This window comes from Euleptes europaea, chromosome 6 (genome assembly GCF_029931775.1).
Source record: "Euleptes europaea isolate rEulEur1 chromosome 6, rEulEur1.hap1, whole genome shotgun sequence".
NCBI lineage: Eukaryota > Metazoa > Chordata > Lepidosauria > Squamata > Sphaerodactylidae > Euleptes > Euleptes europaea.
This window is the reverse complement of record NC_079317.1, coordinates 69,669,772-69,695,979: the sequence shown is the minus strand read 5'-3', so window position 1 is coordinate 69,695,979 and position 26,208 is coordinate 69,669,772. Positions and strand designations below refer to the sequence as shown.

Below are 26,208 nucleotides of genomic sequence, written 5' to 3'. Positions count from 1 at the left end.
CTTGACGGGGTCCAACAATTGTGAATGGATTCCATGAAGAGCCTGGAGGTTTGGCTAGATGCCTCTCGTGCCCCAGAGAAACTGGTATGTTAAGCGTCAAGGCTGGCATTTTTCTATCTCTGCTGGGCTCATCAGCTATCCTCCTTTCTGTCTGTTGGCCATGGTGATACACGCCATACTCACCTCCACATTGGACTACTGCAACTCACTCTGTGCAGGGCTATCAGTCTGAGATCTCATATCTACAGGATCGCCTCTCCCTAAACATCCCCCCAAGAACACTTTGTGGTCTGCTAGTGTTGCCCAGCCCACAGATGGCTCGATTGTCCTCAACGAGGGCAAGAGCTTTTTCTATAGTGGCCTCTGCCTGGTGGAACTCTGCCAGATTGCATCCAGGCCCTGCGAGATCTTTCTAGATTGTGTAGGGACTGGAACTGAGTTGTTCCACCAAGAGTTCCATTGAGAACAGTCAGGGACAGTTTCCTGCCACCTATTAGCAGTGTCACCTGTTTCTGACAGCAGTCTGGGATGTTGGTTGCCGGGTGACAAATGATCATGTTTTATTCTGGTGCCTGAGCTAGGATACTATTTTACAGATTGTACTTTAAGATTTGTAACTATGTCTTACCTCTATTGACAGATTGTTTTATTGAATGTTGTGAGCCACCCCGAGCCCTGTGACCCAGGGGAGGGAAGGGGTATAAGTCTAAAATAAATAAAATATTTTTTAAAAAACATTGTTTTGGCTGCAGCTGTCACCACAGCACACAGATCTTCACTATATGACTGATGGTAAGCTGCTGCAGTCACTTTGTGCCTGGCTCCATTCTTCGAGCAGACATTTTGTGGAATCCATTTTGTGGATGCACCCACCACTAGGGTTGCCAGGTCACCCCTTGCCATTGGTGGGAGCTTTGCAGGGGCGGTGATCAGCATGTGCATGAGGGCACACAGCGCATGCCAACGCAGACGCTCTAGCAATCTCCTTCAAAAACTCTATGGTTTCCATAGTTTTCTGAGGAGATTGCTAGAGCATCCGCGTTGCTTCCAGGTAAACTGAGGGTCAGTGGACAGCCTGGTCGATTGGTGGGCAACTGCCTGCCAATACTGGACAGTTGGCAAGCCTACCCACCACACTGTCAGAATTCCAAAGGTGTTCACAGGCTCAAAAAGGTTGGGGACCCCTGCTCTTGGGTAATTGGTTGACCACAGTGTGAAACAGGATGCTGGACTTGTTCAACTATTGGCTTGATCCAGCAGGGCTCTTCTTAGGTTGATCCGATTGAACACAGCTGCTCAGAAATTCGTAACAGGAAGCAGGAAAAGATGCTACCAAGCTGTCAACAGTTTGTGTCTCGAGCTCTTTGGTAGGTCTTGCTAGAGCTTGTCTTGTCCTTTCTTATTTCTTTTATTCCCCCTCATTGTTTCCCCTTTCCCTTGAGTTTGCTCTGACCTGAATTCTTCCCAATTCTGTCTCTTTTCTCCCTGCCTGTGTGGCATGTCTTTTTTCCTCGTCATGTTTTTCTCTCTCTCTCTAAGGATTTTGAGCAATTCTGAGCTACTTAGATGCTGAAAATCCCATTACAACCTGGTACTATTTCATTTGCTTCCCTGCCTTCAATATCAGCTATTCCGACAGCGCCATCCTAAGCAGAGTTACAGAATTGACTTCAATGCACTTAGAATGCTGTAACTTCTGTTTAGGATTAGGACATTAATGAACACTATAATCTGTAGCCAATATATGATCCAGCAGCTCCTCGGTGAGGCAAAAAATTCAAAAAAGCCAGCTGGTGCAGAATGTTGCAGTTCTGCAAGTCAGTCAAGTTTGTTAATATGGTCAACTGACCAATCACGTGCCAACACATCAAAATTTCCAGACACAATAGTTTTGCACCACAGAATCACAGACTGCCCGTACATATAAAAGTAACCCCTGGTTAAAATTATCACATTAAAATTGATAAAATTGTAAAATATTCTAAAAATCATCTAATAGAGCTCTGTGTATTTTAATAGCAACAGAGCAGAACTTGGCAGTTTGGAGCATAAGGGTCTTCTCCTAATAGGAGCTTCTTTGCCAAAAGCTCAACTGACTCATCAGGGAATTTACCAGGTAGTGGGGAAATAAGCTCTGGTCTAACTTTGTGGTAGAATGGGTGCAGCTCTGCTATTATCAGGAGCTAGACAGAGCATGAATATTATTCCCATTCTGCAGACACTCCATAGGCTGCCGATTTATTACTGGGCTAAAGTATTGGCTATCACATACAAAGTCCTTTATGACCTTGGTCCATCTTATCTGTGGAACCCTGCCCCCCCCCCATGCTCCACCATGATAGCTTTACTCATGTCAGCAGGGCCTTCTGTGGGTGCCAACCTGCAAGTGGGCAAAATCAACAACTGTCCATAAACGTGCTTTCTCCACTCCGGCTCCCACTTTATTGAATGGCCTGCCTGAGGAGGTCAGGAAGGCTCCCACTCTCCTAGCTTTCCATAAATTGTGCAAACCTGAATTATTCAACAGGGCTTTTCTGCAAAGGTAATAGGGTTGCGCTGTACAAAATGGTTCACAAACTTAATTGGATAAATGATTAGAGACTGTGCTGCTGGATATTGCATACTGTAAATTATGTAATTTTTGCACCACTTACTATGCCATACTAATACTAATTCTATGCTTCAGTTCTATCTTTTAGATTCCTGGTTGGTAACAGACTTTAACAGTCCTAATGAACTGTTCATTGAATGTCCCACTTTGTTGATTTGTATTGACTCACTCTATGTAATTTGCCTTTAATCCCTGTAACAAAGGCAAACTACACACACACACACACACAAGGAATAGGGCAGACCTGCAAAATCTCTGAGCCATTAAGATAAATGTTGCTTCCCTGCTATGGTTGAACCTCCTGTTCTTTGCTGCAGAAGACTGCAAAAGCACACTAGGCTAATCAAACACTCAGCAAGCCAAGATGCATGATTGGTGGGTCACATATTAAGTAAGCCTGTAGTAGTGTCAAATGGCTTCTGAGCCTGAGTTACCAGGTGTCCTGGTTTGGCAGCAGACCTCTGCCACATCTGCACATTGCTGCCCAGCTGAGAGGCAGGCAATAATTCAGACAAAATATGGAGGGGGGGGAAGCATTTCTCAACACTATGATGTCACTTCTGGCATGACATCATCATGCAGGGCATGATGAAACCATAGAGTTTTGGCTGAATGATACAGTGGGTCACGCTGCAATAATGTCATTGTGCTGGGGGTGCCACTGTCCATGTAAGTCCTCGCCTCCGCCATCTCCCATTGTTTGCCAGCCACTGGCAACTTTGACACCCACAAAGCAGCTGTCACCATTAGGTCACATTCTTTTAATAATTTAATGTAGACTTGAAAAACCATGTATCAGCCATTTTACTCTATATTATCTTACATAGCAATTTCAATTTCAAGAATTATATCTGTACACTAAAAACCTAGCTTTATTACAGCATGGTAGTTATATTTATTGATACATTTATACCATACTTCCGCAGTGGAGATTCTCTTTAGTTTCCTTATGGCATCTGAAAGATTAATAAATGTATTCCACATAAACATGCTAGTCTTTCATTGTTTTGGCTATCCATATTAGTTTCTTTATTTTTTTAAGTTTTCTTACTTTTTGCCCTAGAAGACTTTATTCACCCTTCATATTTACATTTGTTAAATTCAAAGCAGGATTGATTTAAATTAATTCAGACATAACTCAAGCATTTAAAACTACTGACAAATTGTTGATACAGCTTATTATAGAAACCTCCTGAATGCAAACAATTGATAAAAGGTAAGAATGAGTGGAGCACTGTGATCTGATACTGGATAAAGTCATCCTCTTCTCACTCTCACATACAATTGCACCAACTGCATTTATTTAGCTATTTTTGTAGGGAGAAACTGTTTGTTTCAATGATGATGCAATGTGATGGGTGTATTGTGTAATGTCAGATAAAATTACACGATTTGTCCTAGTTTAACCCTCCTATAAAAAGGATAGAGCTTGGAAAATGCCTGCTTCAGAGCTTATGAATCAAGTTCTGTAAATCATGTCTTTTCTGCTCTGACAACCACAGCAAGCTTGGCTGTAACTGATTTTGCTAGAAGTTTTAGTTAATAAAGAAGTATCCTACACAAGTTACCTTTCCTCTTTTTTTAAAAGAATATCATAATTTTTTATCTAATTGGATAGATCTCTGCCTTTTTTCAGCTGCATTCAGAAGAGTGAGTGGGTTCATAAATTGTTTTAATATTTAAAATATATATTTTAAAAGAGCAATCTAAAAAACAGTTACACTCTTCTAAGTACATTGAAGCCAATTGGTTTAGAAGGGTTAACACTGTTTAGGATTGCACTCTGGGGCCCGATACTAATTTTTTAAAAATAAGTGCAAGGTGTCTTTCATTATTCCTGTATCCACATACGCATACAGAGATTCAGCAGCCAAGTAGAGTGGGGGTATTGCCAGCATCTCCCCAAAACAACTGGAGTTTGAGACCCCCCCTTCCTCTGATTTACTGGTTGCTTTTTGTCATTAGGAATGAATAAGTTCTTTTTTTTCCTGTGTTCATGAACACCTTTATCTGAAAAAAGACAAGTTTAGATACCCATAAGGTTTTAACATTTCCCACTAAATAACTGTCATGACATTTTCTGACAAGAACAGAATTTTTTACAAAACCAATCAGTTCTCAAGGCAATCGTCATATTGTAATAAAAACAGAATACGGTTCAATTTTCATTACAAAGACTGTAACAAGAATAGAAAATACTCCACAAATGAAATCTTGACAACCCATAATTCAGGCTACTCCACAGCACAGAGAAATAAACCATCTTAAAAAAAAAAGATTGTAAAAAGAACTCCACTGGATCACAGCAAACATAACATGGAAGGTGCTTGTAAAGAGGGCTTCTCTCTGCTTAGATTAGATTGCTGCAAAAAGATCTCATATTGCACCATAATGAAGCAACAGTGGCCCCTTTGTGAAAAATTGCCAGTGGTAATTTGAATATGCCCTAATACTAACTGGATTTAAAATGCAGGGTGGTCACTGAATATGCAGGATATTGTTCCATTCAAAATTCAAAACAAACATTCATTATTATAGCAACTGCTGCACTGCATAATATGGAGATATTGATCTTGGAAAGTCTATTCAAAATGGCAGTCTTCTCAACATGTTTTTTTTTTTCCCCAAATTACCGGTACTTGGATTGTTTCCTCAGAATTTTGTTGTAATAATTAAGTTTTGAAATTTGGTAAGATAATTTTCAATCAGGAATTACTTTTTGTACATTAATGTGTTCTCACCCTACCCCCACCCTACCCCCAATTCTGAGAACTCTGGGATAAAATTGGGTACACATGTAGAATCTACACTGCTTGCATCAGAATCATGACCGGTCTCTTGTGTGATGTTTTCATGCTGTATTAAGTAAGGATGTTAGGAAGATAAATAAGAACACATAACCATTTCACTTTACAATGATAAAAGGATTAGCTATCTTAGCACCAATTGCAGCTGGGATGAATTTTCACAATGTTTATTTTATTCATTTATACCTCACCTTTCTCCCGAATGTGGACTCACACTGGCTTACATCAATATCAATATCAACATCATTCTCCTCCCCTCCATTTTATCTTCACAACAAACCTGTGATGTAGGTTAGGCTGACAGAGTATGACTAGCCGTAGGTCAAGTCAAGTCAAGTCTTTATTTGGTACATAACCAGCAAAGTTGCAAATAGTCTAATACACAGGTATATCTAACCCGACATCCAAATACAATGGATGGGATGCAATACCCCACAATAAAATTTAAAGCTGACTATAAATATAAAATACACATATAAAGCCCAACAAATCACCTAAATAAAGTTATCTTTACTAGGCAGCCCTTCATTTAGGTCACCATTTTATCTTTGTGAATTTTAAGGGCTATAGCTAAAAATCTAGCACAATTCAATCTAAACTCCGGGGTTTGTATCAAATAGTAGTTTCTGGCTTATTTCGGCATCGGTAATTCCATGCCATCGCTTTATTATTGGAGAAATAAGGTTCATTCTACTTACTTCATAAAACCTACAGTGCAATATGATATGGTCCATCGACTCGATCCTCCCTGATCCACAGGGACAAAACCGCTCTTCCAATGGTACCTTTTAATACCGGCCTTCTGTTATGGTTGAGGGGAAAGTATTACATCTTGCCATTGCATATGCCCTGAGGTGTGATGGGACCTCTAAGAATGAAAGATATAATGCTGGGGCAGCTATATATTTTGTTGTCTGTTGAGCCCAATATTTAGGCTAGCCCTAGGTCACCTAGCAAGCTTCCATGGCATGGGGATTCAAACCTGGGTCTCCCAGATACTAGTCTGACACTCTAACCACTACTCCACACTGGCTTTCTGGATTTGACACATTTTTCCTCTATGTTCATGCATCTCTCTCTCTCTCTCTCTCTCTCTCTCTCTCTCTCTCTCTCTCTCTCTCTCTCTCTCTCTCTCTCTCTCTCCTTTATCTGCTGGATAACTTAAAAATTAATTAAGCTGAACAGAAATCTTATTGTATTTCCTCTAATGGACTGGTGTAACTGTTCAGGAATGCACTGTAATTCACTTAACATAACTTTGCCATGTACCGCAATTCAAATGTTAATCCATTGCTTGTAGCACAGTACTATTGTTTATGATAAATCTGTGGCCAAAACATTTGTCAGCAGTAATCACAGAATAATATGTCCTTAATTTCCTGAATTTAAGTGGAACTGGTAAACTGTATGCATCTACATTTACCATTGCACTGTATAAGCTTAATAAGCATTTTAAAATCCAGTCATTAATATTTAGGAGATATATGAAGGCAGACCCATTGTCTGAACCAGTAGTGAATTCTGGCCCTACAGATGCATCTAAATAATAAAACCAATCTAAAGAACGTATAGTTTAGTGGCCTAACCCCCCCCCCTTCCCAAATACTTTGGACTCATTCTCAGGACAAACTAACTGAAATGTATCCATACGAAAACTGAGCCTCAGGAACATTCAGTTCAGCTTTTGTTACAATGGAATGGAATCAGAGTGGCTACAAGCAATTTTACCTGCAAAGGGCATTGGAAACTATTTACAGTGAGTTTCTGAGGGTTCTCCTACATGTCTTAGGGGCCAGGATGTTTTAGACCTCTTAGAATGCTGAACAACATCACCCTTGTGTGGGCATGATGGTGTCAAAGAAGTATTGTTTCTTCACTACCATTGTCACCACAGAATAGATGTTAAAAAGAGCTGTAGCCTGTGTTGATCAGAGTCGGCTTGAGTTTTTGTGTATAATTGCTCTAAGAGCAATTTTTGTGTATAATTGCTCTAAGAGCAATTTTTGTGTATAATTGCTCATCTCTTCAGTTCCCCAGTCTCCTTATTGTAGCTGTGAGAGACAGAATAACAACAGGCAAACCCCCAGAAACCCAGAAGACAAAAGTCAGAGATTGATGTGCATTATAATGAGTGAAATAAGTATTTGATCCCTTTGCAAAAGATGACTTAGTACTTGGTGGCAAAACCCTTGTTGGCAATTACAGAGGTCAGACGTTTCTTGTAGGTGGCCACCAGGTTTGCACACATCTCAGGAGGTATTTTGTCCCACTCCTCTTTGCAGATCCTCTCCAAGTAAGTAAGATTTCGAGGCTGATGTGTAGCTACTCGAACCTTCAGCTCCCTCCACAGATTTTCGATGGGATTAAGGTCTGGAGACTGGCTAGGCCACTCCAGGACCTTAATGTGCTTCTTCTTGAGCCACTCCTTTGTTGCCTTGGCCGTGTGTTTTGGGTCATTGTCATGCTGGAATACCCATCCTCGACCCATTTTCAATGCCCTGGCTGAGGGAAGGAGGTGCTCACCCAAGATTTGACAATACATGGTCCCGTCCATCGTCCCTTCGATGCGGTGAAGGTGTCCTGTCCCCTTAGCAGAAAAACACCCCCAAAGCATAATATGTCCCCCTCCATGTTTGATGGTGGGGATGGTGTTCTTGGGGTCGTAGGCAGCATTCCTCCTCCTCCAAACACGGCAAGTTGAGTTGATGCCAAAGAGCTTGATTTTGGTCTCATCTGACCACAACACTTTCACCCAGTTCTCCTCTGGGTTATTCAGATGTGCATTGGCAAACTGCAGACGGGCCTGTACATGTGCTGTCTTGAGCAAGGGGACCTTGCGAGCTCTGCAAGATCTCAGTCCTTCACGGCGTAGTGTGTTACCAACTGTTTTCATGGTGACTATGGTCCCAGCTGCCCTGAGATCATTGACAAGTTCCCCCCGTGTAGTTCTGGGCTGCTTCATCACCGTTCTCATGATCATTGCAACTCCACGAGATGAGATCTTGCATGGAGCCCAGACCGAGAGAGGTTGACAGTTAGGGTTAGGGTTGTCACCTTCTCACTAACCTGCTTGGCAATAGTCTTGTAGCCCAGTCCAGCCTTGTGCAGGTCTACTATCTTGTCCCTGACATCCTTGGACAACTCTTTGGTCTTGGTCATGGTGGCTAGTTTGGAATCTGATGGATTGATTGCTTCTGTCGACAGCAGAACCCTAACCCTAATCTGGCTGGTTGATAGGGGATCAAATATTTATTTCACTCATTAAAATGCACATCAATCTCTGACTTTTGTCTTCTGGGTTTCTGGGGGTTTTCCTGTCTCTCACAGCTACAATAAACCTACCATTAAAATTATTGTCATTTCTTCATCAGAGGGCAAATGGGCAAATTTAGCAGGGGATCAAATACTTTTTCCCCCTCACTGTATAGCCTCCCTATTCCAGAAGCTAATTTGATCCTCTATATAATTGCCAACCATATCAACTGGAAAATCCCCCCCTGCCTCCAGGGAAACTATTGGATATATCCTTCTCTGAACATAGACATCGGTCTCCCACCCCTGCATGGGCCACTTTTCTTTAAACCCAGCAACTGATGTTCTGCCCATGACAATGGAGTTAATCTTTGCACCCTGCATAAGAACCAAATTAACATTATGACTGGCTATGGTTATACAGTTGGATATTACCTGAGACTGCCCCACGGTTGACTTGGTGCCCACAAAATACTGAGCTGCACTAGGAAGACTTTGTATGGGGATTGTTCAGCAGCATGATGCTTGGATTTCCAGGGTCCATATCTCTTAAAAATACACAAATTCGGACTATGAAAATCATCCATATCCATTATGTTTTGATTTCAACAGGGCTTGGGTCAATTTGGCATCCTGAACACAAGCCAATAAGAATATCAAAACCTGTTGAAAAGGTGTGCTGAAAAAGTCCCTGATGGTCAAGAAGAAATGCAGATTATAGCACATAATTGTTATTGTTAATATATTTTCATCTCTCTAGATGTATTTTCTTTTAACTCACTGAAAACCTGCCCACTACCACCAATCTAATTTATTGCATAAAGTTTATCATTCTTTGGAATAACGGTCAGGAAAGGTATTGTTCATTATTCCATATAAAGTTATCATTATAAATATCATTATAAATACTATCATTATAAATATGTATAGAGATTAAAGCTAAAGAACAGCACAAGGCACCAAACACCATGCTCAGAGACAGCTGGAATCCAGAAATTCCTTTGTTACTAATCCTGTACTCTCAATTCAGTGAACCATCACAAGCATAAAAGAAGAAATTTAGAACCTTGCCACCTCCAATTCCACTGAGGGACTTGATGGACCTTTTAGAAAGTGTCGAGGTTTTTCTTTGTAAGCAATCTGAAAACGTTTAATGTGACTGACATGTTTCTTTCAAAATCTGCAATCGTGGACATATTGTTTTGTCACTTTCCAGTAGCATAAATGACTTTGTGATCGCTAGAGACATCGTAAGCACCTAGCACTGCCTAGAGACTTCCGAATAAGTCTGAGTTTGAAAATTCATTCTAGACAGGAAGAATCAAACATGTATCATTAATTGTAAATCAGTCTTGCATATGATTTACATTGGAATGTTGTATGTCTGACTGATTCTTTTTCATATTTTTCCAAATCTGAACTTTCCATAAAGTTCAAAATATACAGGAATCGGCTAATTCCTCTATAATGGCATTTTAAAAAATATAAAATACAATTAAACACACACATAAATGTATAAACAGGAAGGAGAGTCAGTGAGGAAACAGCAAACAAAACAGAAAAGTCTTCTCCCACTAGTGGAAGACAAAGATAAAAGAGGGCAGACCAATCTCCCAGAGGGGGGAATTCCATAATATTTGTCCATGACCAGGAAGGCTCTTTTTCAGATTGCCACCTATCCAGCCTCAGATGGCAGGGGCACCCAAAGCAGCAGTCCCAAAGATGACAGAAGTAGATCCATATGGTGGTAGATGATGCAAAAGACATGCTGGCCCCAAGCAGTGTAGGGCTTTATAGCCTGCCTTTCCCCATGGCTCAAGGTTGTTTGTGTGTGATTTTGCCATCAAGTCACAGCTGACTCATGGTGACCCAGTACGGTTTTCAAGACATGAGAGGTTCAGAGTTGTTTGGCCATTGCCTGCCTCCACATGGACTGAGAGAGTTCTGAGAGAACTGTGACTGGCCCAAGGTCACCCAGCAGGCTCCATCTGGAGGAGCAGGAAATTGAACCTGGTTCTCCAGATTAGAGTCCACCACGCTTAACCACTACTTAACCACTTGGCTCTCTCCAAGGTGGGTTACAATACATAATTAGAATATCAAAGAAAAATAAAACCCCTAGCCCTCCCCCAATCTAATAAAATCTGATAAAGCCTAAATAAAATACAATAAACCCCCTGCAACCTACATGCCATTAAAAGGTCTGGTGAATGAAGACCCTCCAAAATGTTTCCAAGGATGGTAAGCCTCTCACCACCTCTGGGAGCCTATTCCATAAAATGGGAGAAATTTCAGAGAAAGTGCAAGCCCTCGTTAATGCCAGGATGACCACATTTATTGAGGGGACAAGTAGAAGGTGGAAGCTGAAGACCATAGCTGGCACATGGGGGCATATAGCCTCTTAGATATGTAAATCCTAGGCTGTGACAGGCTTTAAACTTCATAACAAGGGCCTTGAATTAACGTTGGAAATAAGCTGGCAACCAATTAAGCTGTTTTAAAATAGGCAAGCTGTGTTCCTAACATGATCAGATTGCCACATTCTGAACCAGTGGCAATATCTAGGTTGACTTCAAGGGCAGCCCAAAGTAGACTGAATTAAGTAACTATCAGGTTACAAAAGGCTAGATTCAGCATGGTTAGGTTGGTTGAGTCTAGGAAAGGAGTGAACCAGATGCAGCTCGTACAAGGCACTCTTGGATAGGCTGCTAACTTGTAAATGGGCTCTATGACATACTCTGTCTGATACATCCTGAGTCTTCCACCAGTGTTGGTCTAGTTGTCTTCTAGACTGTTTCCATTCTGCTTCCCCTAGCAAACCAAGTAGCTGAGAATCTACTGGAGAGTGGCAGATGACTTCAAGAAATGACTCACTTTATGACTCCAGCCAGACCATAATTCCAGGCAAGGACCACCACAAAACCAACAGAGAGGTTCTCAAAACCCTCCAGAGCAACTTGGAAACCAAGAGGATGCATTAGTCTCCAAGGATAGATCAGTTCCCCACCCCTGCAGGGAAGAAGTAGCAAGACTAACTGTTCCTTCAAAAGACAGTGTTCCAGCCATGACAAGGGCTGAACATCCTGCACTCTAAATCGGTCACTGGATGCCACTATATGTTAGTTGAGCCCACCCTAACCTGGAACAGTCCCATGGTTGTTGTAGTAGCCATGGTCCTGAGCTCCATGTGACAAGGTGGACTCAGGATGTGCATTGAAATTATTACAAGGAAGAAAAAATGCTGCTTATATTACTTCTTTCTAAATGATAATAAACTGAGACCATGATTTTTCAACTTGTTCTCCATATTTTCCAAATTCTCTTACTTATATAGTTGCTAAGTTTTACCATTTTTCATAACTTTTGTATCTCTAAATAGAAGCCCTCTTTATCCTATAAAAGTTTTTTGTGCCTTTTCTTTACTGTGATACTCAGCTTATTGTAATAGTTATTATTGCTGCTACGGATAAGACAATTTTTTGCCTCCAAAAATTTGGGGACCAAAATTGAGTTTTTGGAGATGTCAAGTACTAAAAAAGAAAAAAAGAAAAAAACCACAACCAAGAAACAACAACACCAAAACCAAAAATACACCCATTCAGTTATTTTATGTGTGTGTGTTGTTGAAACTAGTACGGTTTCCACACAGGATTTCCCCCCTGGGCAGAACACAGCATGCGCTCTACTTATTTAGGAGCCTCTACACAATGCTGTACTCTTTTTGGTCATCATATCTCAAAAAGGGGATTGCTGTAATGGGAAAAATACAGAAGAGGGCAACCAAGATCATTAATGGGTTGCAGAACCTTTCCTATGAGGAAAGGCTAGAGAGTTTGGGACTTTACAGACTTGAAAAAAGACAGCTAAGGGGAAACATGATAGAGGTTCATAAAATTATGCATGAGGTGGAAAAAGTGGATAGAGGAAGCTTTTTCTGCCTATCCCTAGAATTCAGGGGTACCCAATAAAGTTGATGGGCAATAGGTTCCCAAACCTAAACTTCTTTGACTTATTGAACAACATAAAATGTGTTCAAAATATTGTCGAAGGCTTTCACGGTCAGAGTTCATCAGTTCTTGTAGGTTATCCGGGCTGTGTGACTGTGGTCTTGGTATTTTCTTTCCTGACATTTCGCCAGCAGCTGTGGCAGGCATCTTCAGAGGAGTAACACTGAGGGACACTGTTACTCCTCTGAAGATGCTTGCCACAGCTGCTGGCGAAACGTCAGGAAAGAAAATACCAAGACCACGGTCACACAGCCCGGATAACCTACAAGAACCAATAAAATGTGTTATTTGTAACTTAGTTAGCATATCATCATCTTATATTCTAATAGCAAAGTTGGCCAAATCTTTGGATGCTTAAATTCAATGAGTGGAGCTATGAATGGGCAAGACATATCATTCTACGAAAGTGAAAAGGGCCCCAAGTTTGCAGAAGATGTGAAATATTTTTTTAAAAACAACAGTGAGGGAGTTGAAAAATCTGAAAATGATAAAATGAGCACCTGTAACTTTAAGCAATGGATGCCCTCAGTAGCTGTTGTTAGGCAACCACAGCATTCCAAGGTTTTGTTTTGTTGATAAAAGCAGGGGGAGGAGGTAGGGCCCTTTCCAAGCCTATTTTGGCCTTTGAATTAGAGCACCTTGGGGACAAGCCCGATTAAGGTTACCAGCTCCACGTTGGGAAATTCCTGGAGATTGTGTGGTGGAGTCTGATGAGGACTGGGTTTGGGGAGGGGAGAGGCCTCAGTTGGATATAATGTCATAGAGTTCACCCTCCAAAGCAGTTATTTTCTCCAGAGGGACAGATTTTTGTCATCTGGAGTTCAGTTGTAATTCTGGGAGATCTCCAGGTCCCACCTGGAGATTGGCAACCCTAGGCCTGGAAGCAATCTCTGGATGACTTGAGACTACCTGACTTGCATGACTCAGCTAGGCTTGGCTGCTTGCTGTTGTTCAACAGCAGACACCCTATGAAAGCCAGTGTGGTGTAGCAGTTAGCTCTTCAGAATATAGTCTGGGAGACCCAGGTTCAAATTCTCATCTTCCTGTGAAAGTGCACTGGGTGACCTGGGGCCAGCCACAGACTTTCAGCCTACCTACCTCACAGGATGGTTATGAAGATAAAAAGGAAGGGAGGAGATTAATGTAAGCTGCTTTGGTCCCTATTGTGGATAAAGGGGTGTTATAAATGAAGTAAATAAATAATGAGTGTAGCGGAACATGAAAGGCACATAAAAGGTAGGTTGGTGAAAAGCTCAGAAGGAGAAAATAAGTCAGGAAAGGGGGATAGGATATCGGGATTGCCAGGAGGAAGGAAAGAGGAAATCGTGTGGGCAGGGGGATACAGAGGAAAGTGATGTGTGTCTCTCCCACAGGTCGCTGAGGGTTCCCTACCATGCAAGTGGGCCTGGCACAGTAGCCAGCACCACACAACTAGATAAGACTGTAGGATCAGAATCCACTACTTGGCATTACATTAAAAATTCTTCCCTGTTCTTTTTATTCTTAATTTTGGAATTTAGGTATCTACTATGCACAGACAGTATTCATTGACAGAGTTGTAGTTCAATTTTATATTGCATATTTTCATAATTTGAGTTATAAAAATATATTTAATTTAGCTATTCTATAATTAATGGCTTGTATCCTACCACATCAATCAGGAAAAAGCCAGTTCCGCTGGAGAAAGGCTTCTAACTTTGCTTAGCAGTATATAGGCTACAAGTCAGTATAATGAATATATCTATAATCAACTTCTCCCAACCTAAGCAGCCCAGAACAGCCAACCTTGGAAGCAAAGTAGGGTCAGCCCTGGTTAGTATTTGTATGGGACACCACCAAGGAATACTAGTGTTGCTAGGCAGCGTCAGGCAATGGCAAACCACCCCTGAATGTTTCTTGCCTTGAAAACCCTATGGGGTTGCCGTAAGTCAGTTGTGACTTGACACCAAAATAAATAAATAAATAAATAAATAAATAAATAAAGCAACTACTACATTCCCCAAACATAATCTAATAAAGGCAACCAGAAACAAGACTGTGAAAATCCTTGCTTAATTTTGATCAAAAATCTACATTGGTAGAACTAAAGAACTACAGCAAGATGGCTAATAAGCTACAGTAGTGACTTCTCTGATGTCATTAGTAACAAGCGCGGGGCAATTATTCAGTTACTGTGAATCCTATTGTGTCTTCTAAGGGGGCTTGGAGAGAGAATAGGTGTCAAGATACATGTGGAACATTTTAAAAGGAAGGAAGGAAGGAAGGAAGAAGGAAGGAAGGAAGGAAGGAAGGAAGGAAGGAAGGAAGGAAGGAAGGAAGGAAGGAAGGAAGGAAGGAAGGAAGGAAGGAAGGCAGGCAGGCAGGCAGGCAGGCAGGCAGGCAGGCAGGCAGGCAGGCAGGCAGGCAGACCAGTAAGAATAAACAGAATAAGGTACAGAAAAGACAGAATTAGGCATGGCCAGAATTTAAAACTCGAGACATGACTCAATGAATAGAAGGGATACTTCATTCTGTCTGCTTGTGGCCACGCCCTCTCCACCAAATAAGCAACCCAGACTTTTGTAAAATTACACAGGAGTTGGGTAGCCCCTTAAAAAATGAACAAGATGTATTTTAGCATGAACTCTCATGAGTCAGAGCGCTCTTCTTCAGATGCATAGAAGTGTACATCCATAGGCTTGAGTAAATACCCAGTGGGGTATGGGGTTGTTACAATGAATCTGGTGTTACACTTTTCCAAGATTATTAGTCAATGAAGTGAGGAAATTAGATGTGACAGTGCTGGGTCTATGTATTTAAATGTGGAACTCCCCCAATCATATAGAAGTGTGGAGGACCCAATTTCAAAAGCAGAAGGGATAGATCACTGGTTCCCAAAGTGAGCAGTACCACCCCCTGGGGGGCAGTGGGATTACCTAGGGGGGCACTAAGAGGCAAGGGGGCAGCAGGGGGGCACTAGAGGCGGGCACCTTCGACTGTGTTGTTGGATAGGGTAGGAGGCGCTGGGGTTGAGTTTGTGGGGCCAAGGGGGCGGTGGCCCAAAAAGTTTGGGAACCACTAGGATAGATGGATAAAAGTAACTAAATCTCCACACACTACCATTGCTTACCTCCCTCCATCCAAATGCTCTTCTGTCACGCTAGACCGGTTCCTCATCCATGTTTCCCTTCTCCTTCCAAAATCAATCATGAACCCCTTTCTCTGCAAGACTGGCCAAGATTCCATGTTTAAATGCATAGAACTGCAACATGATTTATTGGTCTAACCTACCTACACAGAACCTATGTGCAGGAAAGATCACAAATGAAAGCAATGGAGCCTGCAATGCCCAAGAATACATGTAAATATTTAGCATGCAGGAAGGTACTGTCATAAGATTTAGTTTATGAAAGACATTGGACAGTATTGTATAGATGCTGCAGTAGGTTTGAGCAACCATTTAAAGGCCACTCTCTCTCATTTAACCCACCTCACTTCTTTGTTGTGAGGAACAAAATAGGAAACCTATCTAGATGGCATGAGCTCCTTGAGGGAAGAGTGAGATAATTATGTTACAATAAGTACATCATGCAGGGCTAGGTGGGTGCTATTTATGTAATCAGTGACACAGAGGAACTTTTGTACCTCTTTCTACCCCGAATTCTAGTAAACAGACAAGAATAGCTCATCTACTTTCCAGCTTGACTAATTAACACACATGTATTAGCATCTTCAATGAACGGTCTGATTCCCCCCCCCCCCCCATATTTAATCAACTACAGTAATTTTATTTTAAGGAACTTCATTAACAAAATGCACATAAATAGTACTCCCCTACACTCATTGTTTCTTCTTTAACTCAAAAGAGGGGGGAAAGTTGTAAAAGATTGGTTTCTACAGGGTGGCAGATGACCAAAAAGATAACGTTTTTAGATTCATAACATATCATATTACACTTAAAACATAAACCAAGAATAGCTCATCCTACTTTGATCTTGTCCTAATTAAAGTAAAATTGCCCTTTGCCATGAGAAATTCACTTTAACACATGAATAAAGGTTAAGATTACTCATAACCGAAATGGTGAATGAACATGGCTACAAGACATGCCTACTGCTGCTACCCTTTTAGTTCTATTAAGTAAGGCAAGATAAAAATAGAGCAACTCACACAACATGCTGCTCACTGTGATGAGGATTTATATCCCTTTCTATTAATGTCCTTTCAGTGTTTGTGGCTTTTATTGGTTAGAACCTTTTCTTTTTATCCATGATGCACAATAGTCTGCAGAAATCTGATTCATAAAAAAACCCTCACTGCTGAACAATTCTTTTGCAAAGCCTATATATAAATGAATAGAATTAAATCACGCAATAGTGAATTTAAATTCTTTCACAGTAACCAACAATACTGACCTCAATCACTCCAGTTTCAACATAAGTGACAGAAAATCAAATGCAGCATAAATAGCACCATTTCCTATCCCTTCAAAACAAACAAAATTTATTTTTAATCATAAGCACTATGTCTGCTGCCCTGATTTCTGGAAAACAAGCATACTTTTTATTCCAAAGCAAACACCACATACTAAAAGCACATAACGTACAGAATAAGCTTTATACACTAACAGCCATTTGGCATTCACAAAAATTTTAAATTACAAAAAAACTGCTTGAAAACACCCACAAACCATCACATATACACATCTCTGCATAATTATAGAGGAATACAAGAACTCTGACTTGAAGCCTAGCAACGGTATCCAAGTATTAGTTAGTCTGCTAATCAACTACCAAAACTCGCACACCGCCACCTCAATGTGTTTCATATTTAAAAATAAAAACCCTCTTGTTTCTATCTTCAGAGATGCTGGAGAAGGGACACGATAAAACAAACCTTGTTCACTTGAGGAGGAACAACCCATGTCACTTAATCCATCTGATAATTCCTCTCATAACAAAGAGCCAAGGCAAAACAAAATAAAAAGGTTTAAAAATAGGATATCCAAGTCAAAGGATCCTTGGTTGGCAACATATTTAATATGTGCATAGCAGTATCTAAAGAGACCTTCCGGACTCCTATATATATTATTGCTGCTTTTTTGTATCTCCATCCTACAGACGCCACCGTAAATGCTTTACAGCAAATGCTTTCTAAAGCTTCTGTGCTCATTTACTTGCAGACAGCTGTAGGCTGGATGAAAACAATCAGGGATTAACTTTTCTATTCATCACAGCTTTTAATCCATTACTTTCCCTTCAGTTTTCAATAAAAATAAATAAATAGATAATAAAGATAAAATAAACGTTATGACTAATTATAAGAAGAAGGGAGAAATGACATGCCAGTGAGCTCAGGATTAGCTGGGCTGTTCATTAAAGGCACTCAAAGATGCAACGTTGTTGTCAAAACATAAGTAAAATGGAACCAGGCATGCACAGAACTATAAAATCTTTCCTGATCTCAGTAATAACTGACAGCCTCGATAGTAAAGCAAGAGCTCTGATATAGCAATCATATTTATAAAAGCACATTTTGAAGAACTGGGGATTTGAAGAATTTGATAGGCTGCATTTAGTGTAATTTATTCTCTTATATTGTTAACCATTGCCTGATTCAGTGAAAGCAAAATAATAATGATAGTGATAACGATAACAACAACAACAATAATAATACCTGAATTGACTTATTTTATCTTCAAGGTGTAATAACTTGAAATGTTATTATCAAAATACTTAGTAATGCTACAATGTTAAAAGGTGAATTCTAAGAACCAATACTTTAGCTTTCCCTTTGATAGTTCCTTTGTTTTCCTTTGCATAACTGAGATCCATTGCAGATTTTCTGAACACCTGCTGATAATTAAACTCAATCAAACCTGTATCACAGATTGTCTGTTGTGCAGTTTGATTACAACTAGATGGGAATCTATGAACCATATCTTACAGATTTTTTGTATATAAAGCTTTCTCCTGGGTAGAAAGACCTTGAATTATTATAATTCCTAATATCAATCAAATATTTATTTTGATACAAGATCAGCTCTGAATAAAGATTTAAAAGTTGGGTTAAAATAATAAAATGTGTTGATGATTCTGGGAGAGATGGTTTGTAGAAGGAGAGGAAAAATCATCTTTGGGGTAAGATTTTCATTCAGACGTTTACAAATCCCACAAGACCGAAGATAAAATTTGGCTACTTGGGTGGTTATCTCTCAAGAGAAATCTGCTAAGAGAAGGGAAACTTTAGATTCTTCAGATCTCCCAGGAAAGGTTGACAATATGGGGAGAATATACTGTGATCTTATATCATTGTAGAAAGGGCATTGCAGCAGGACATGTTCTATGGTTTCCACTTGAAATGTGCAAGAGTAAAAGCCCTTTGGTATTTACATACTTCCAGGGATCCAAGATAGTCTGCAGAGTGAAAAGGTTTAATGTATTACAGGATGGGTTTATGAATCTGAGCCCTATCTGAATGAAGGGCATGATTACAGAGTCTTTGTTTGATAATTTCCTTTTTCTTTTTGGTATCCTGGGGGCAATATGGATTGTGGGGAGAGGCCGTGTTGCACTTTGCCAAATTGAGCAATAGTTATCATTAAGAGTCAGAGGACTTAGGCCATTGTGGTTAAATATGAGTTTTAGCCATATTGGAGTGCACGTGTCCAAATATGAGTTTTAGCCAATGCACGTGTCCACATATTGGACTCCAAGGGGATCACTCCAGTTTCTAATCTGAGGAGGGTGTTTGGAACGCATCTTGGGGCCCCAAGTATCTTCTGCAGGAACTTAGATTGGATCATTTCCAATAAGTGACTGTCTTTGTAGATGCAGAGCTGAGACCCATATAAAAGCTGGGGGTCAACCTTTCCTTGGGCGGCTTTAAGTGCTGCTGGAATGTAGGAGGCTCCTTTAGTGAAATGAAATTTTATTATTGTGGAGGATGATTTATAAGCAGCATCTGCTACATGAATCACTTGTGCTCTCCAGAGTCTGGTTGACTGAAAGACCACACCAAGGTATTTCAAGGCTTTGGTTTGTTTGATGTTGTGGTCTTCAATTTGCCATTTATAAGTTTGGTGGGGGTTTTTTTTGTGTGTGTGTGTGAAGACAAGGACTTTTATTTTTTGGTAGTTTATTGTGAGTTTTTCTTCTTGGCAGTATAAGGCGAGGGGGCGGAGGGCTCTTCTGAGGTCCACTTGTGAGTGGGACAAGATAACTGTATCATCCACGTACAGTAAGGCAGGAATCATTCTATTAGCAAGGTTTAGTGGATAGTAGCTCGAGTTCTTAGTTGTTGCGCCAGGGTGTTAATATCAAAGTTAAAATGGAAAGGGGTAAGATACAGCCCTACTTGACTTCTTTTCCAAGTTGGATCCTATGTGAGAGATGGCCTTGAGGGGTATATCTTAATTTTAGGTCATTCCTTTCGTGTAGCACGCAAATAAGCAGGTATAGTTTTGGATCTATTGAGGAGTTCTCAAGTTCTGACCATAATCTGGTCCTAGATATGCTGTCAAATGCTGCTTTAAATTCCACAAAAGCTGCATATAGGGCTCTGTTTGGCTTGGAGCTGTATTTCTCTGCGAGATGGTTAAGTATTAGACATTGGTCTATAGTAGAGTGTCCTGCTCTGAAGCCTGCTTGTCTTCTATCAGTATGTTTTCTTTATCAAACCAGTCGAGAAGTTTCCAGTATAAGTATCTTGAGTAGAGTTTACTGACAATACTAAGAAGGCTGATTGGATGATAGTTGGCAGGGTCTGATTTTTCTCCTATTTTGTGTATTGGCACAATAATTGGAAGTCCCCAGTCAGAAGGGACGAGAGCAGACTCATTTATATGAGTAAAGAGGCCTGCAAGCATTTGGGCCCACCAATCTGCGTTGGACTTAATCGTCTCTTTGGTTATCATATCACATCCAGGGGCCTTCCCAGGTCTTGTTGGTTTATTATTACTGGAGGCCAATCTGGAAAGTTTTGTATTTGGATCTTTGGGGGACTATGGCAGTCTGTTCTTGAAGAAAAAAAAAAACTATTTCAGCACTAGGATGAACCACATGTGCTTGCCATACTGAAATGTTCTCTAGTTGTTGTCAGGCACCACATCTGAGTACATGATGCATTCAGTGTACCTCTGTATGGAACACAAAGGACTACCTGAAGCTTATTTAAGTTTATACCTTGCCCAAGACTCTTAATTTCAAATGTGTGTCCTAGCTAATGTAAACTAAGAGAAGACAAACTTTTATTAAAACATGGCCTCCCACAGAGTCCTTTGTTCAATTTTAAATTAAACACTTTGCAGAGGCTATTAAACACAGTAGATGGTATTGCAAGGTATTTTTGGGACCTCAATGAGCTTTTAAAAATATGCATATTGCCTTTATCCAAATGCCTAACATACACAAATTACAAAGCTAATTTGCTTTGATCAACCATGCTCTTAAAAACAAGACGAAACATAATTCCTTTTAAAATCTGTGGCAGCGGATTGAGACTCCACACACCTCTAAAGGCCATTAACCATCTTCCCAAAGCAAAAGCAGGGCACCCCTCTCTACGTGAGGGCACTCCAGAGTTGTAGCACAGCAGCCAAGAAGGCTCTTCCCCAACCCATGTAGTACACAGTCATAAGAGATGGAATGCAGATTATTTTCACTGCTGAGGGTTCATGGGGAGAAGGAGGTTCCTAATGTATGCTCTCCTAATACTACTATCTTTCAAAATAATATATTTCTATGACTATCATTCACATCTATTCCCTTTTCCTTCAAATTCTACAAAATGCTCAGTCTATATCTGCACAAAGTCACAGTCAGCTGCATTACACATGTGGGTTCTTCAACTAGAATACTCTTAATTAGAATGTAGACACTTCTGTTTCAAATGGAATGAAAGTCCAAGTGTATCTGCTGGTTTATGTATCTTACATACCAATGTCGGTTTCCTTGTGATTCTTGATAAATTCAGCAAGCTCAAAATTTCCGGCAATTATTGCCACCTGAAAGGTGAAGGAACAGTATATGTTTACTCTTTCAGTACTAAGTGGCATATCCCACAGGTATATGTTTTTCAATTTTTTGGAACAGATATGGAAGGGACATCCATCATTTTTTTCCAGTATCATAACCTTGGGTTACCATGTATAAGCTTGCTTCTTTCACTGTCTCCTCTTCGAGCTGCCTGTGAGATAGCTGCTTTGCATTACCATAAACACCTGCACTTATTTAGTCCAAACACCATTAATGGAAATAGTTTTCCTCTGTTGGCCACAGAATAAGCAGGAACAAAATTTCCAGTATCAGCTCCAAACACTGACAATGTACAGCTATTTTCATCAATATGCAAACAAGTAATAAGTCATAACACACAAACATGGAAGTCATGCGGGAAGAATTTTACTAGGAAGCTGCGAAAAGTTCAGAAAATTTTTACTTAAGTTTATAGTTATGTGTTTCAAAATCTCTTCTCAGATTTTTGATGTATACATAAAATATCTGACAGAGAAACAGGAGAATTTCACTGGGTTTCAAAAAACTGCTGTATGCATACCAAAGTCTTGGACATGCCTACCAGAACTCCCACCCCACCCCCATGAAAAGCATCACCTAGATATCCACACAATACCACAAACTGGAAAATCATAATTGTAATTATATTATTTAAACATTTTTATTCCATCACTCTCTAAAGCTTAGGGCAGCTAAAGAGATGAAAAAAAAATCTCTCTATGGCACTGACAGCAGCTGCTCAAGAAACCCCAGCCCACAGACCTCTAGGTTGAATGGAACTAGGCATACAGCTTTCAGTTCCAGCCTGAATCTAAAAGAATAAAATTTTACTACTAGTTTCCCACCAACATCCATTGAGAAGACAGACAAATCATTCAGTGACTGTGTTCCACAGTCTAAAAATGGTTGTTAACAGTACTCACATTCCTTGTGTGGTAGCAAGTCAACAGTCTTGGACCTACACAATAATGCTTGGACCTACAGCCCTGAGCTGAAGACTCCAGGGCCTCGCTCAGTACATTATCAGAGCATCCTGCACAGGAAGAGAGTTGCTGACTCCTGCCTTTTCTGCCCCTCCCCTCCAACTGGCCAGCAAAGGAATTACACATGGATTGGAGTTGCTAAGGAGAACTGCATGGAAATATAAATCTGTTGCCACCAGATTGGGGCCTTCAGCATGGAAAAACTGTTGGTATTGTGAGGACTGTTATCTCTTGGTATCTCTTGGTCACTGGGGGTGTGGGGGGGAGGTAGTTGTGAATTTCCTGCATTGTGCAGGGGGTTGGACTAGATGACCATCGTGGTCCCTTCCAACTGTACGATCCTATGATTCTATGACCCCTGACTGTATTTCACATTGTACCTTGTTTGCACCTTGGAATGACCAATAGATTCTTATTCCTTCCTTCACCCTGGCAATGCTGCTTCTTAACCTCATGTTGTCCCCCATCGATCCTGATTTCTAGCCTGATCACAATGTTTTTTTCTGCTGTGCCCTGCTAATTTATTGCCCATCTCTGACTGCCAGCAACCTGACCTCAGTCCCAACAGTATCTACTACAGTGTGTGATCACTCAAACCAGATATATCTAGCACTACTTGATGGCTGACAAGGAGATCCGACTAAGCTATGGATAGCTAATATCATACGACAATCATATCGTTCTGGTCCTGAAAGGTGGTCTATATATCATTGATGAGTTGTAATAGTCCAACTATGCAGCACCTCAATTGACTGTTCAGTTTCTTTCAGACAGCACTGCAGGCAGCAGGACCAGTGATGCTGGAGAAGTAGCTAGGGCCTGGCATTTTTCATGTGGTACCATGTGGGTGAAGAGATGTTGGAATGCAGGCTCAACCAAGAAAGCCAGTCGCATTCACTCATGAAGAAAATCTATGGATCACTGGTTTCTTCAAGAGCAAAAATAAGAGCATAACTGTATAATTGACTCCAAGTCTGCTTCATTTCAACACACTCCGGTAATTGTAAACTGCATCATGGCAGCCAATCTTGGAGGAGAAGCAGCATGGATAAGTGTGGCAGTGGCTTCAGTAGCTGGCAGGTGTGGTAGTAGGCAAGGTGCCTTCTTCTACAGGTTGGTGTGGTGGAACTAGGACAGTTGCTTCTGCACTGACATGACCTACCCTGGCTCAGCACCTTTTCCAGTTCCCACATGCTCTTCCTTGTTCAACTAATTAGGGCAAAATATCCACTTTTTAAAAGACTTGTTGCCTTTTATGGCTTTCTCAACTTTACTTGTTCACCAGTGTCTTTGATTTGGTGGCACCTTTGTTACCACCTGTGGTGTAGTGGTTAAGAGTAGTGGTTTGGAATGGTGGAGAACCAGGTTTGATTCCCCACTCCTACACATGAGCGGCGAACTCTAATCTGGTGAACTGGGTTGGTTTCCCCACACCTACACATGAAGCCAGCTGGGTGACCTTGGGCTAGTCACAGCTCTCTTAGAGCTCTCTCATCTTCATCTACCTCACAGGGTGATGTGGGGAGGGGAAGGGAAGGTGATTGTAAGCCGGTTTGAGTCTCCCTTAAGTGGTAGAGAAAATTAACATATAAAAACCAACTCCTTCTTCTTCTTAGACACGTGTGGGTTCTCTAACTTGGGTTCAGGACACTCACTTAGAACCGCAACCAATTTGGGGGAATAAAGCTCAGTCTCAGGGGAAATCTCTTCCCGCTTTCACAACCTAGCTAGCTTGGAAAACTGACACACTTGTCAATTAGGGGGAGCAGAACATGTGATTTAGGCATCTTTACCTGGATACTGTGCAAGCAAGCTCAAAGTGTCATTAATAGTAAACATGAAACAGGAGGGAAGGCAGCATGGTATAGCCCTTTCTCATCAGATCTCGGAAGCTAAGGGAGGCAAGAGCAAACCACCACTGCTTCTCACTTGCATTGCTATAGGGTGGCTGCAACTTGCTGGGGTCACCATAAGTCGGCTGCAACTTGATGGCACTTTACACACACAACCACAAAACAACCAGATTTTTTCCAAAGCAAGGTTTAGAATTTATTGAGTGAATTATAGGGGTACAGGAACTGAAAAGGTATTCAAGCATAAGAGCAGTGAAATTGCTGTGTTCAGGAGAACAAGTGTATGAAGTGCTACATGAGAAGAGAGAAAGAAAAAAGTGAAAGAGAACCAAGCCTCTGGCTGAGTGAGAATTCTGCACCTGGGAATGGCTGTGAAGAGGAGTGGGAGAGAGAGGGATTTAAAGAAGGGGGAAGGAGAGGTTTTAAGAGAAAAGGAAAAGGGAAGGAATTTTCCTATCCTCAGTCTGCTAAGCTGGGTAGAGTTTGCTCTCTGTTTAGATGATCCAGAGATTCAGTGTAGGGGACCTTTAGGCAGAGCTTCCAAAGGTCCCAAAGGAAATCAGGAGAAGGTAAGGCAGCAGAGGGACATTCTTGTGTGGCACGAAAATGTCCCAAAGTCCCAGGCAAAGAAAGCAGAGTTGGCAGCCTCTGAGCAAGAAGTGGGGCTTATACTGCACGCTTTTGACTGGCAGTAGAAAAGAGCTAGTAGCACCTTAAAGACTAACAAAATTTCTCGCAGGGTATGAGTTTTCATGAGTCACAGCTTCAGATCTGAACTGTCTGAAAAAGTGAGCTGTGATTCACAAAAGCTCATAAAAAAAAAAGGTAAAGGTAGTCCCCTGCGCAAGCAGCAGGTCATTCCTGATCCAAGGGGTGATGTCACATCCTGACGTTTACTAGGCAGACTTTGTTCATGGGGTGGTTTGCTGTTGCCTTCCCCAGTCATCTTCCCTTTACCCCCAGCAAGCTGGGTACTCATTTTACCGACCTCAGAAAGATGGAAGGTTGAGTCAACCTTGAGCCGGCTACCTGAAACCAACTTCTGTCAGGATCGAACTCATGTCATGAGCAGAGCTTTTGACTGCAGTACTGCAGTTTACCACTCTGCGCCACGGGGTTCATAGAAAAGCTCATACCATGCCAGAAATTTTTGTTAGTTTTTAAGGTGCTACTGGACTCTTGCTCTTTTCAACTTTTGACTGGCAGAGCAATAGTTATACGAGCCAGCCGAACAGAATATCAAATAAATAATTGCAATGTCCAGGAATTCAGAATAAGTCCCAAATCTATGGATTTGGGGTTCTGACTGAGTGGTGGTGGGAGGGGGCTTCCCAGAAAGGGAACAAAGAGGTGGATAAAAGGGCTGGGAGGGTGAAGGCTTCACCCATGCCCAAGGCAGGTTGGCAGGAGACATTTAGGCAAGGTAGTCATCAAACCCACCTGGCTGCTTAATAGTAATTACTATTTACACTCAGGCAGACTTGCACTTATTGATGAAATTACTTTGATAGACCAAGGTGGGCTCCTGGCTTTGCAAGCTCCCGTGGTAATGGATAGGCATGCAGATATCCCATCAGTTAATCGATCTCCCACCCAAGGCTTTGGCCACTTGTTAACATAGCCTGAGGAGAGCTTTGACCTCACATTTTCCAAAACAAGCCATTGCTAGCTCCTAAAACAGCTGCCAAGTCGAATTTAGCCA

General features: G+C 41.1%; 1 protein-coding gene across 2 annotated transcripts in view; it reads right to left on the bottom strand.

Annotated features, from left to right (window-relative positions):
• The window catches only part of SHANK2 (SH3 and multiple ankyrin repeat domains 2), a 383,933-nt gene that overhangs the window by 304,510 nt on the left and 53,215 nt on the right, over positions 1–26,208 (bottom strand). For both annotated transcript variants that reach the window (XM_056850898.1, XM_056850895.1), the window contains exon 9: positions 21,594–21,660. In XM_056850898.1, the coding sequence (XP_056706876.1) occupies positions 21,594–21,660 (67 nt within the window). The remainder of the gene's footprint in view (positions 1–21,593; positions 21,661–26,208) is intronic.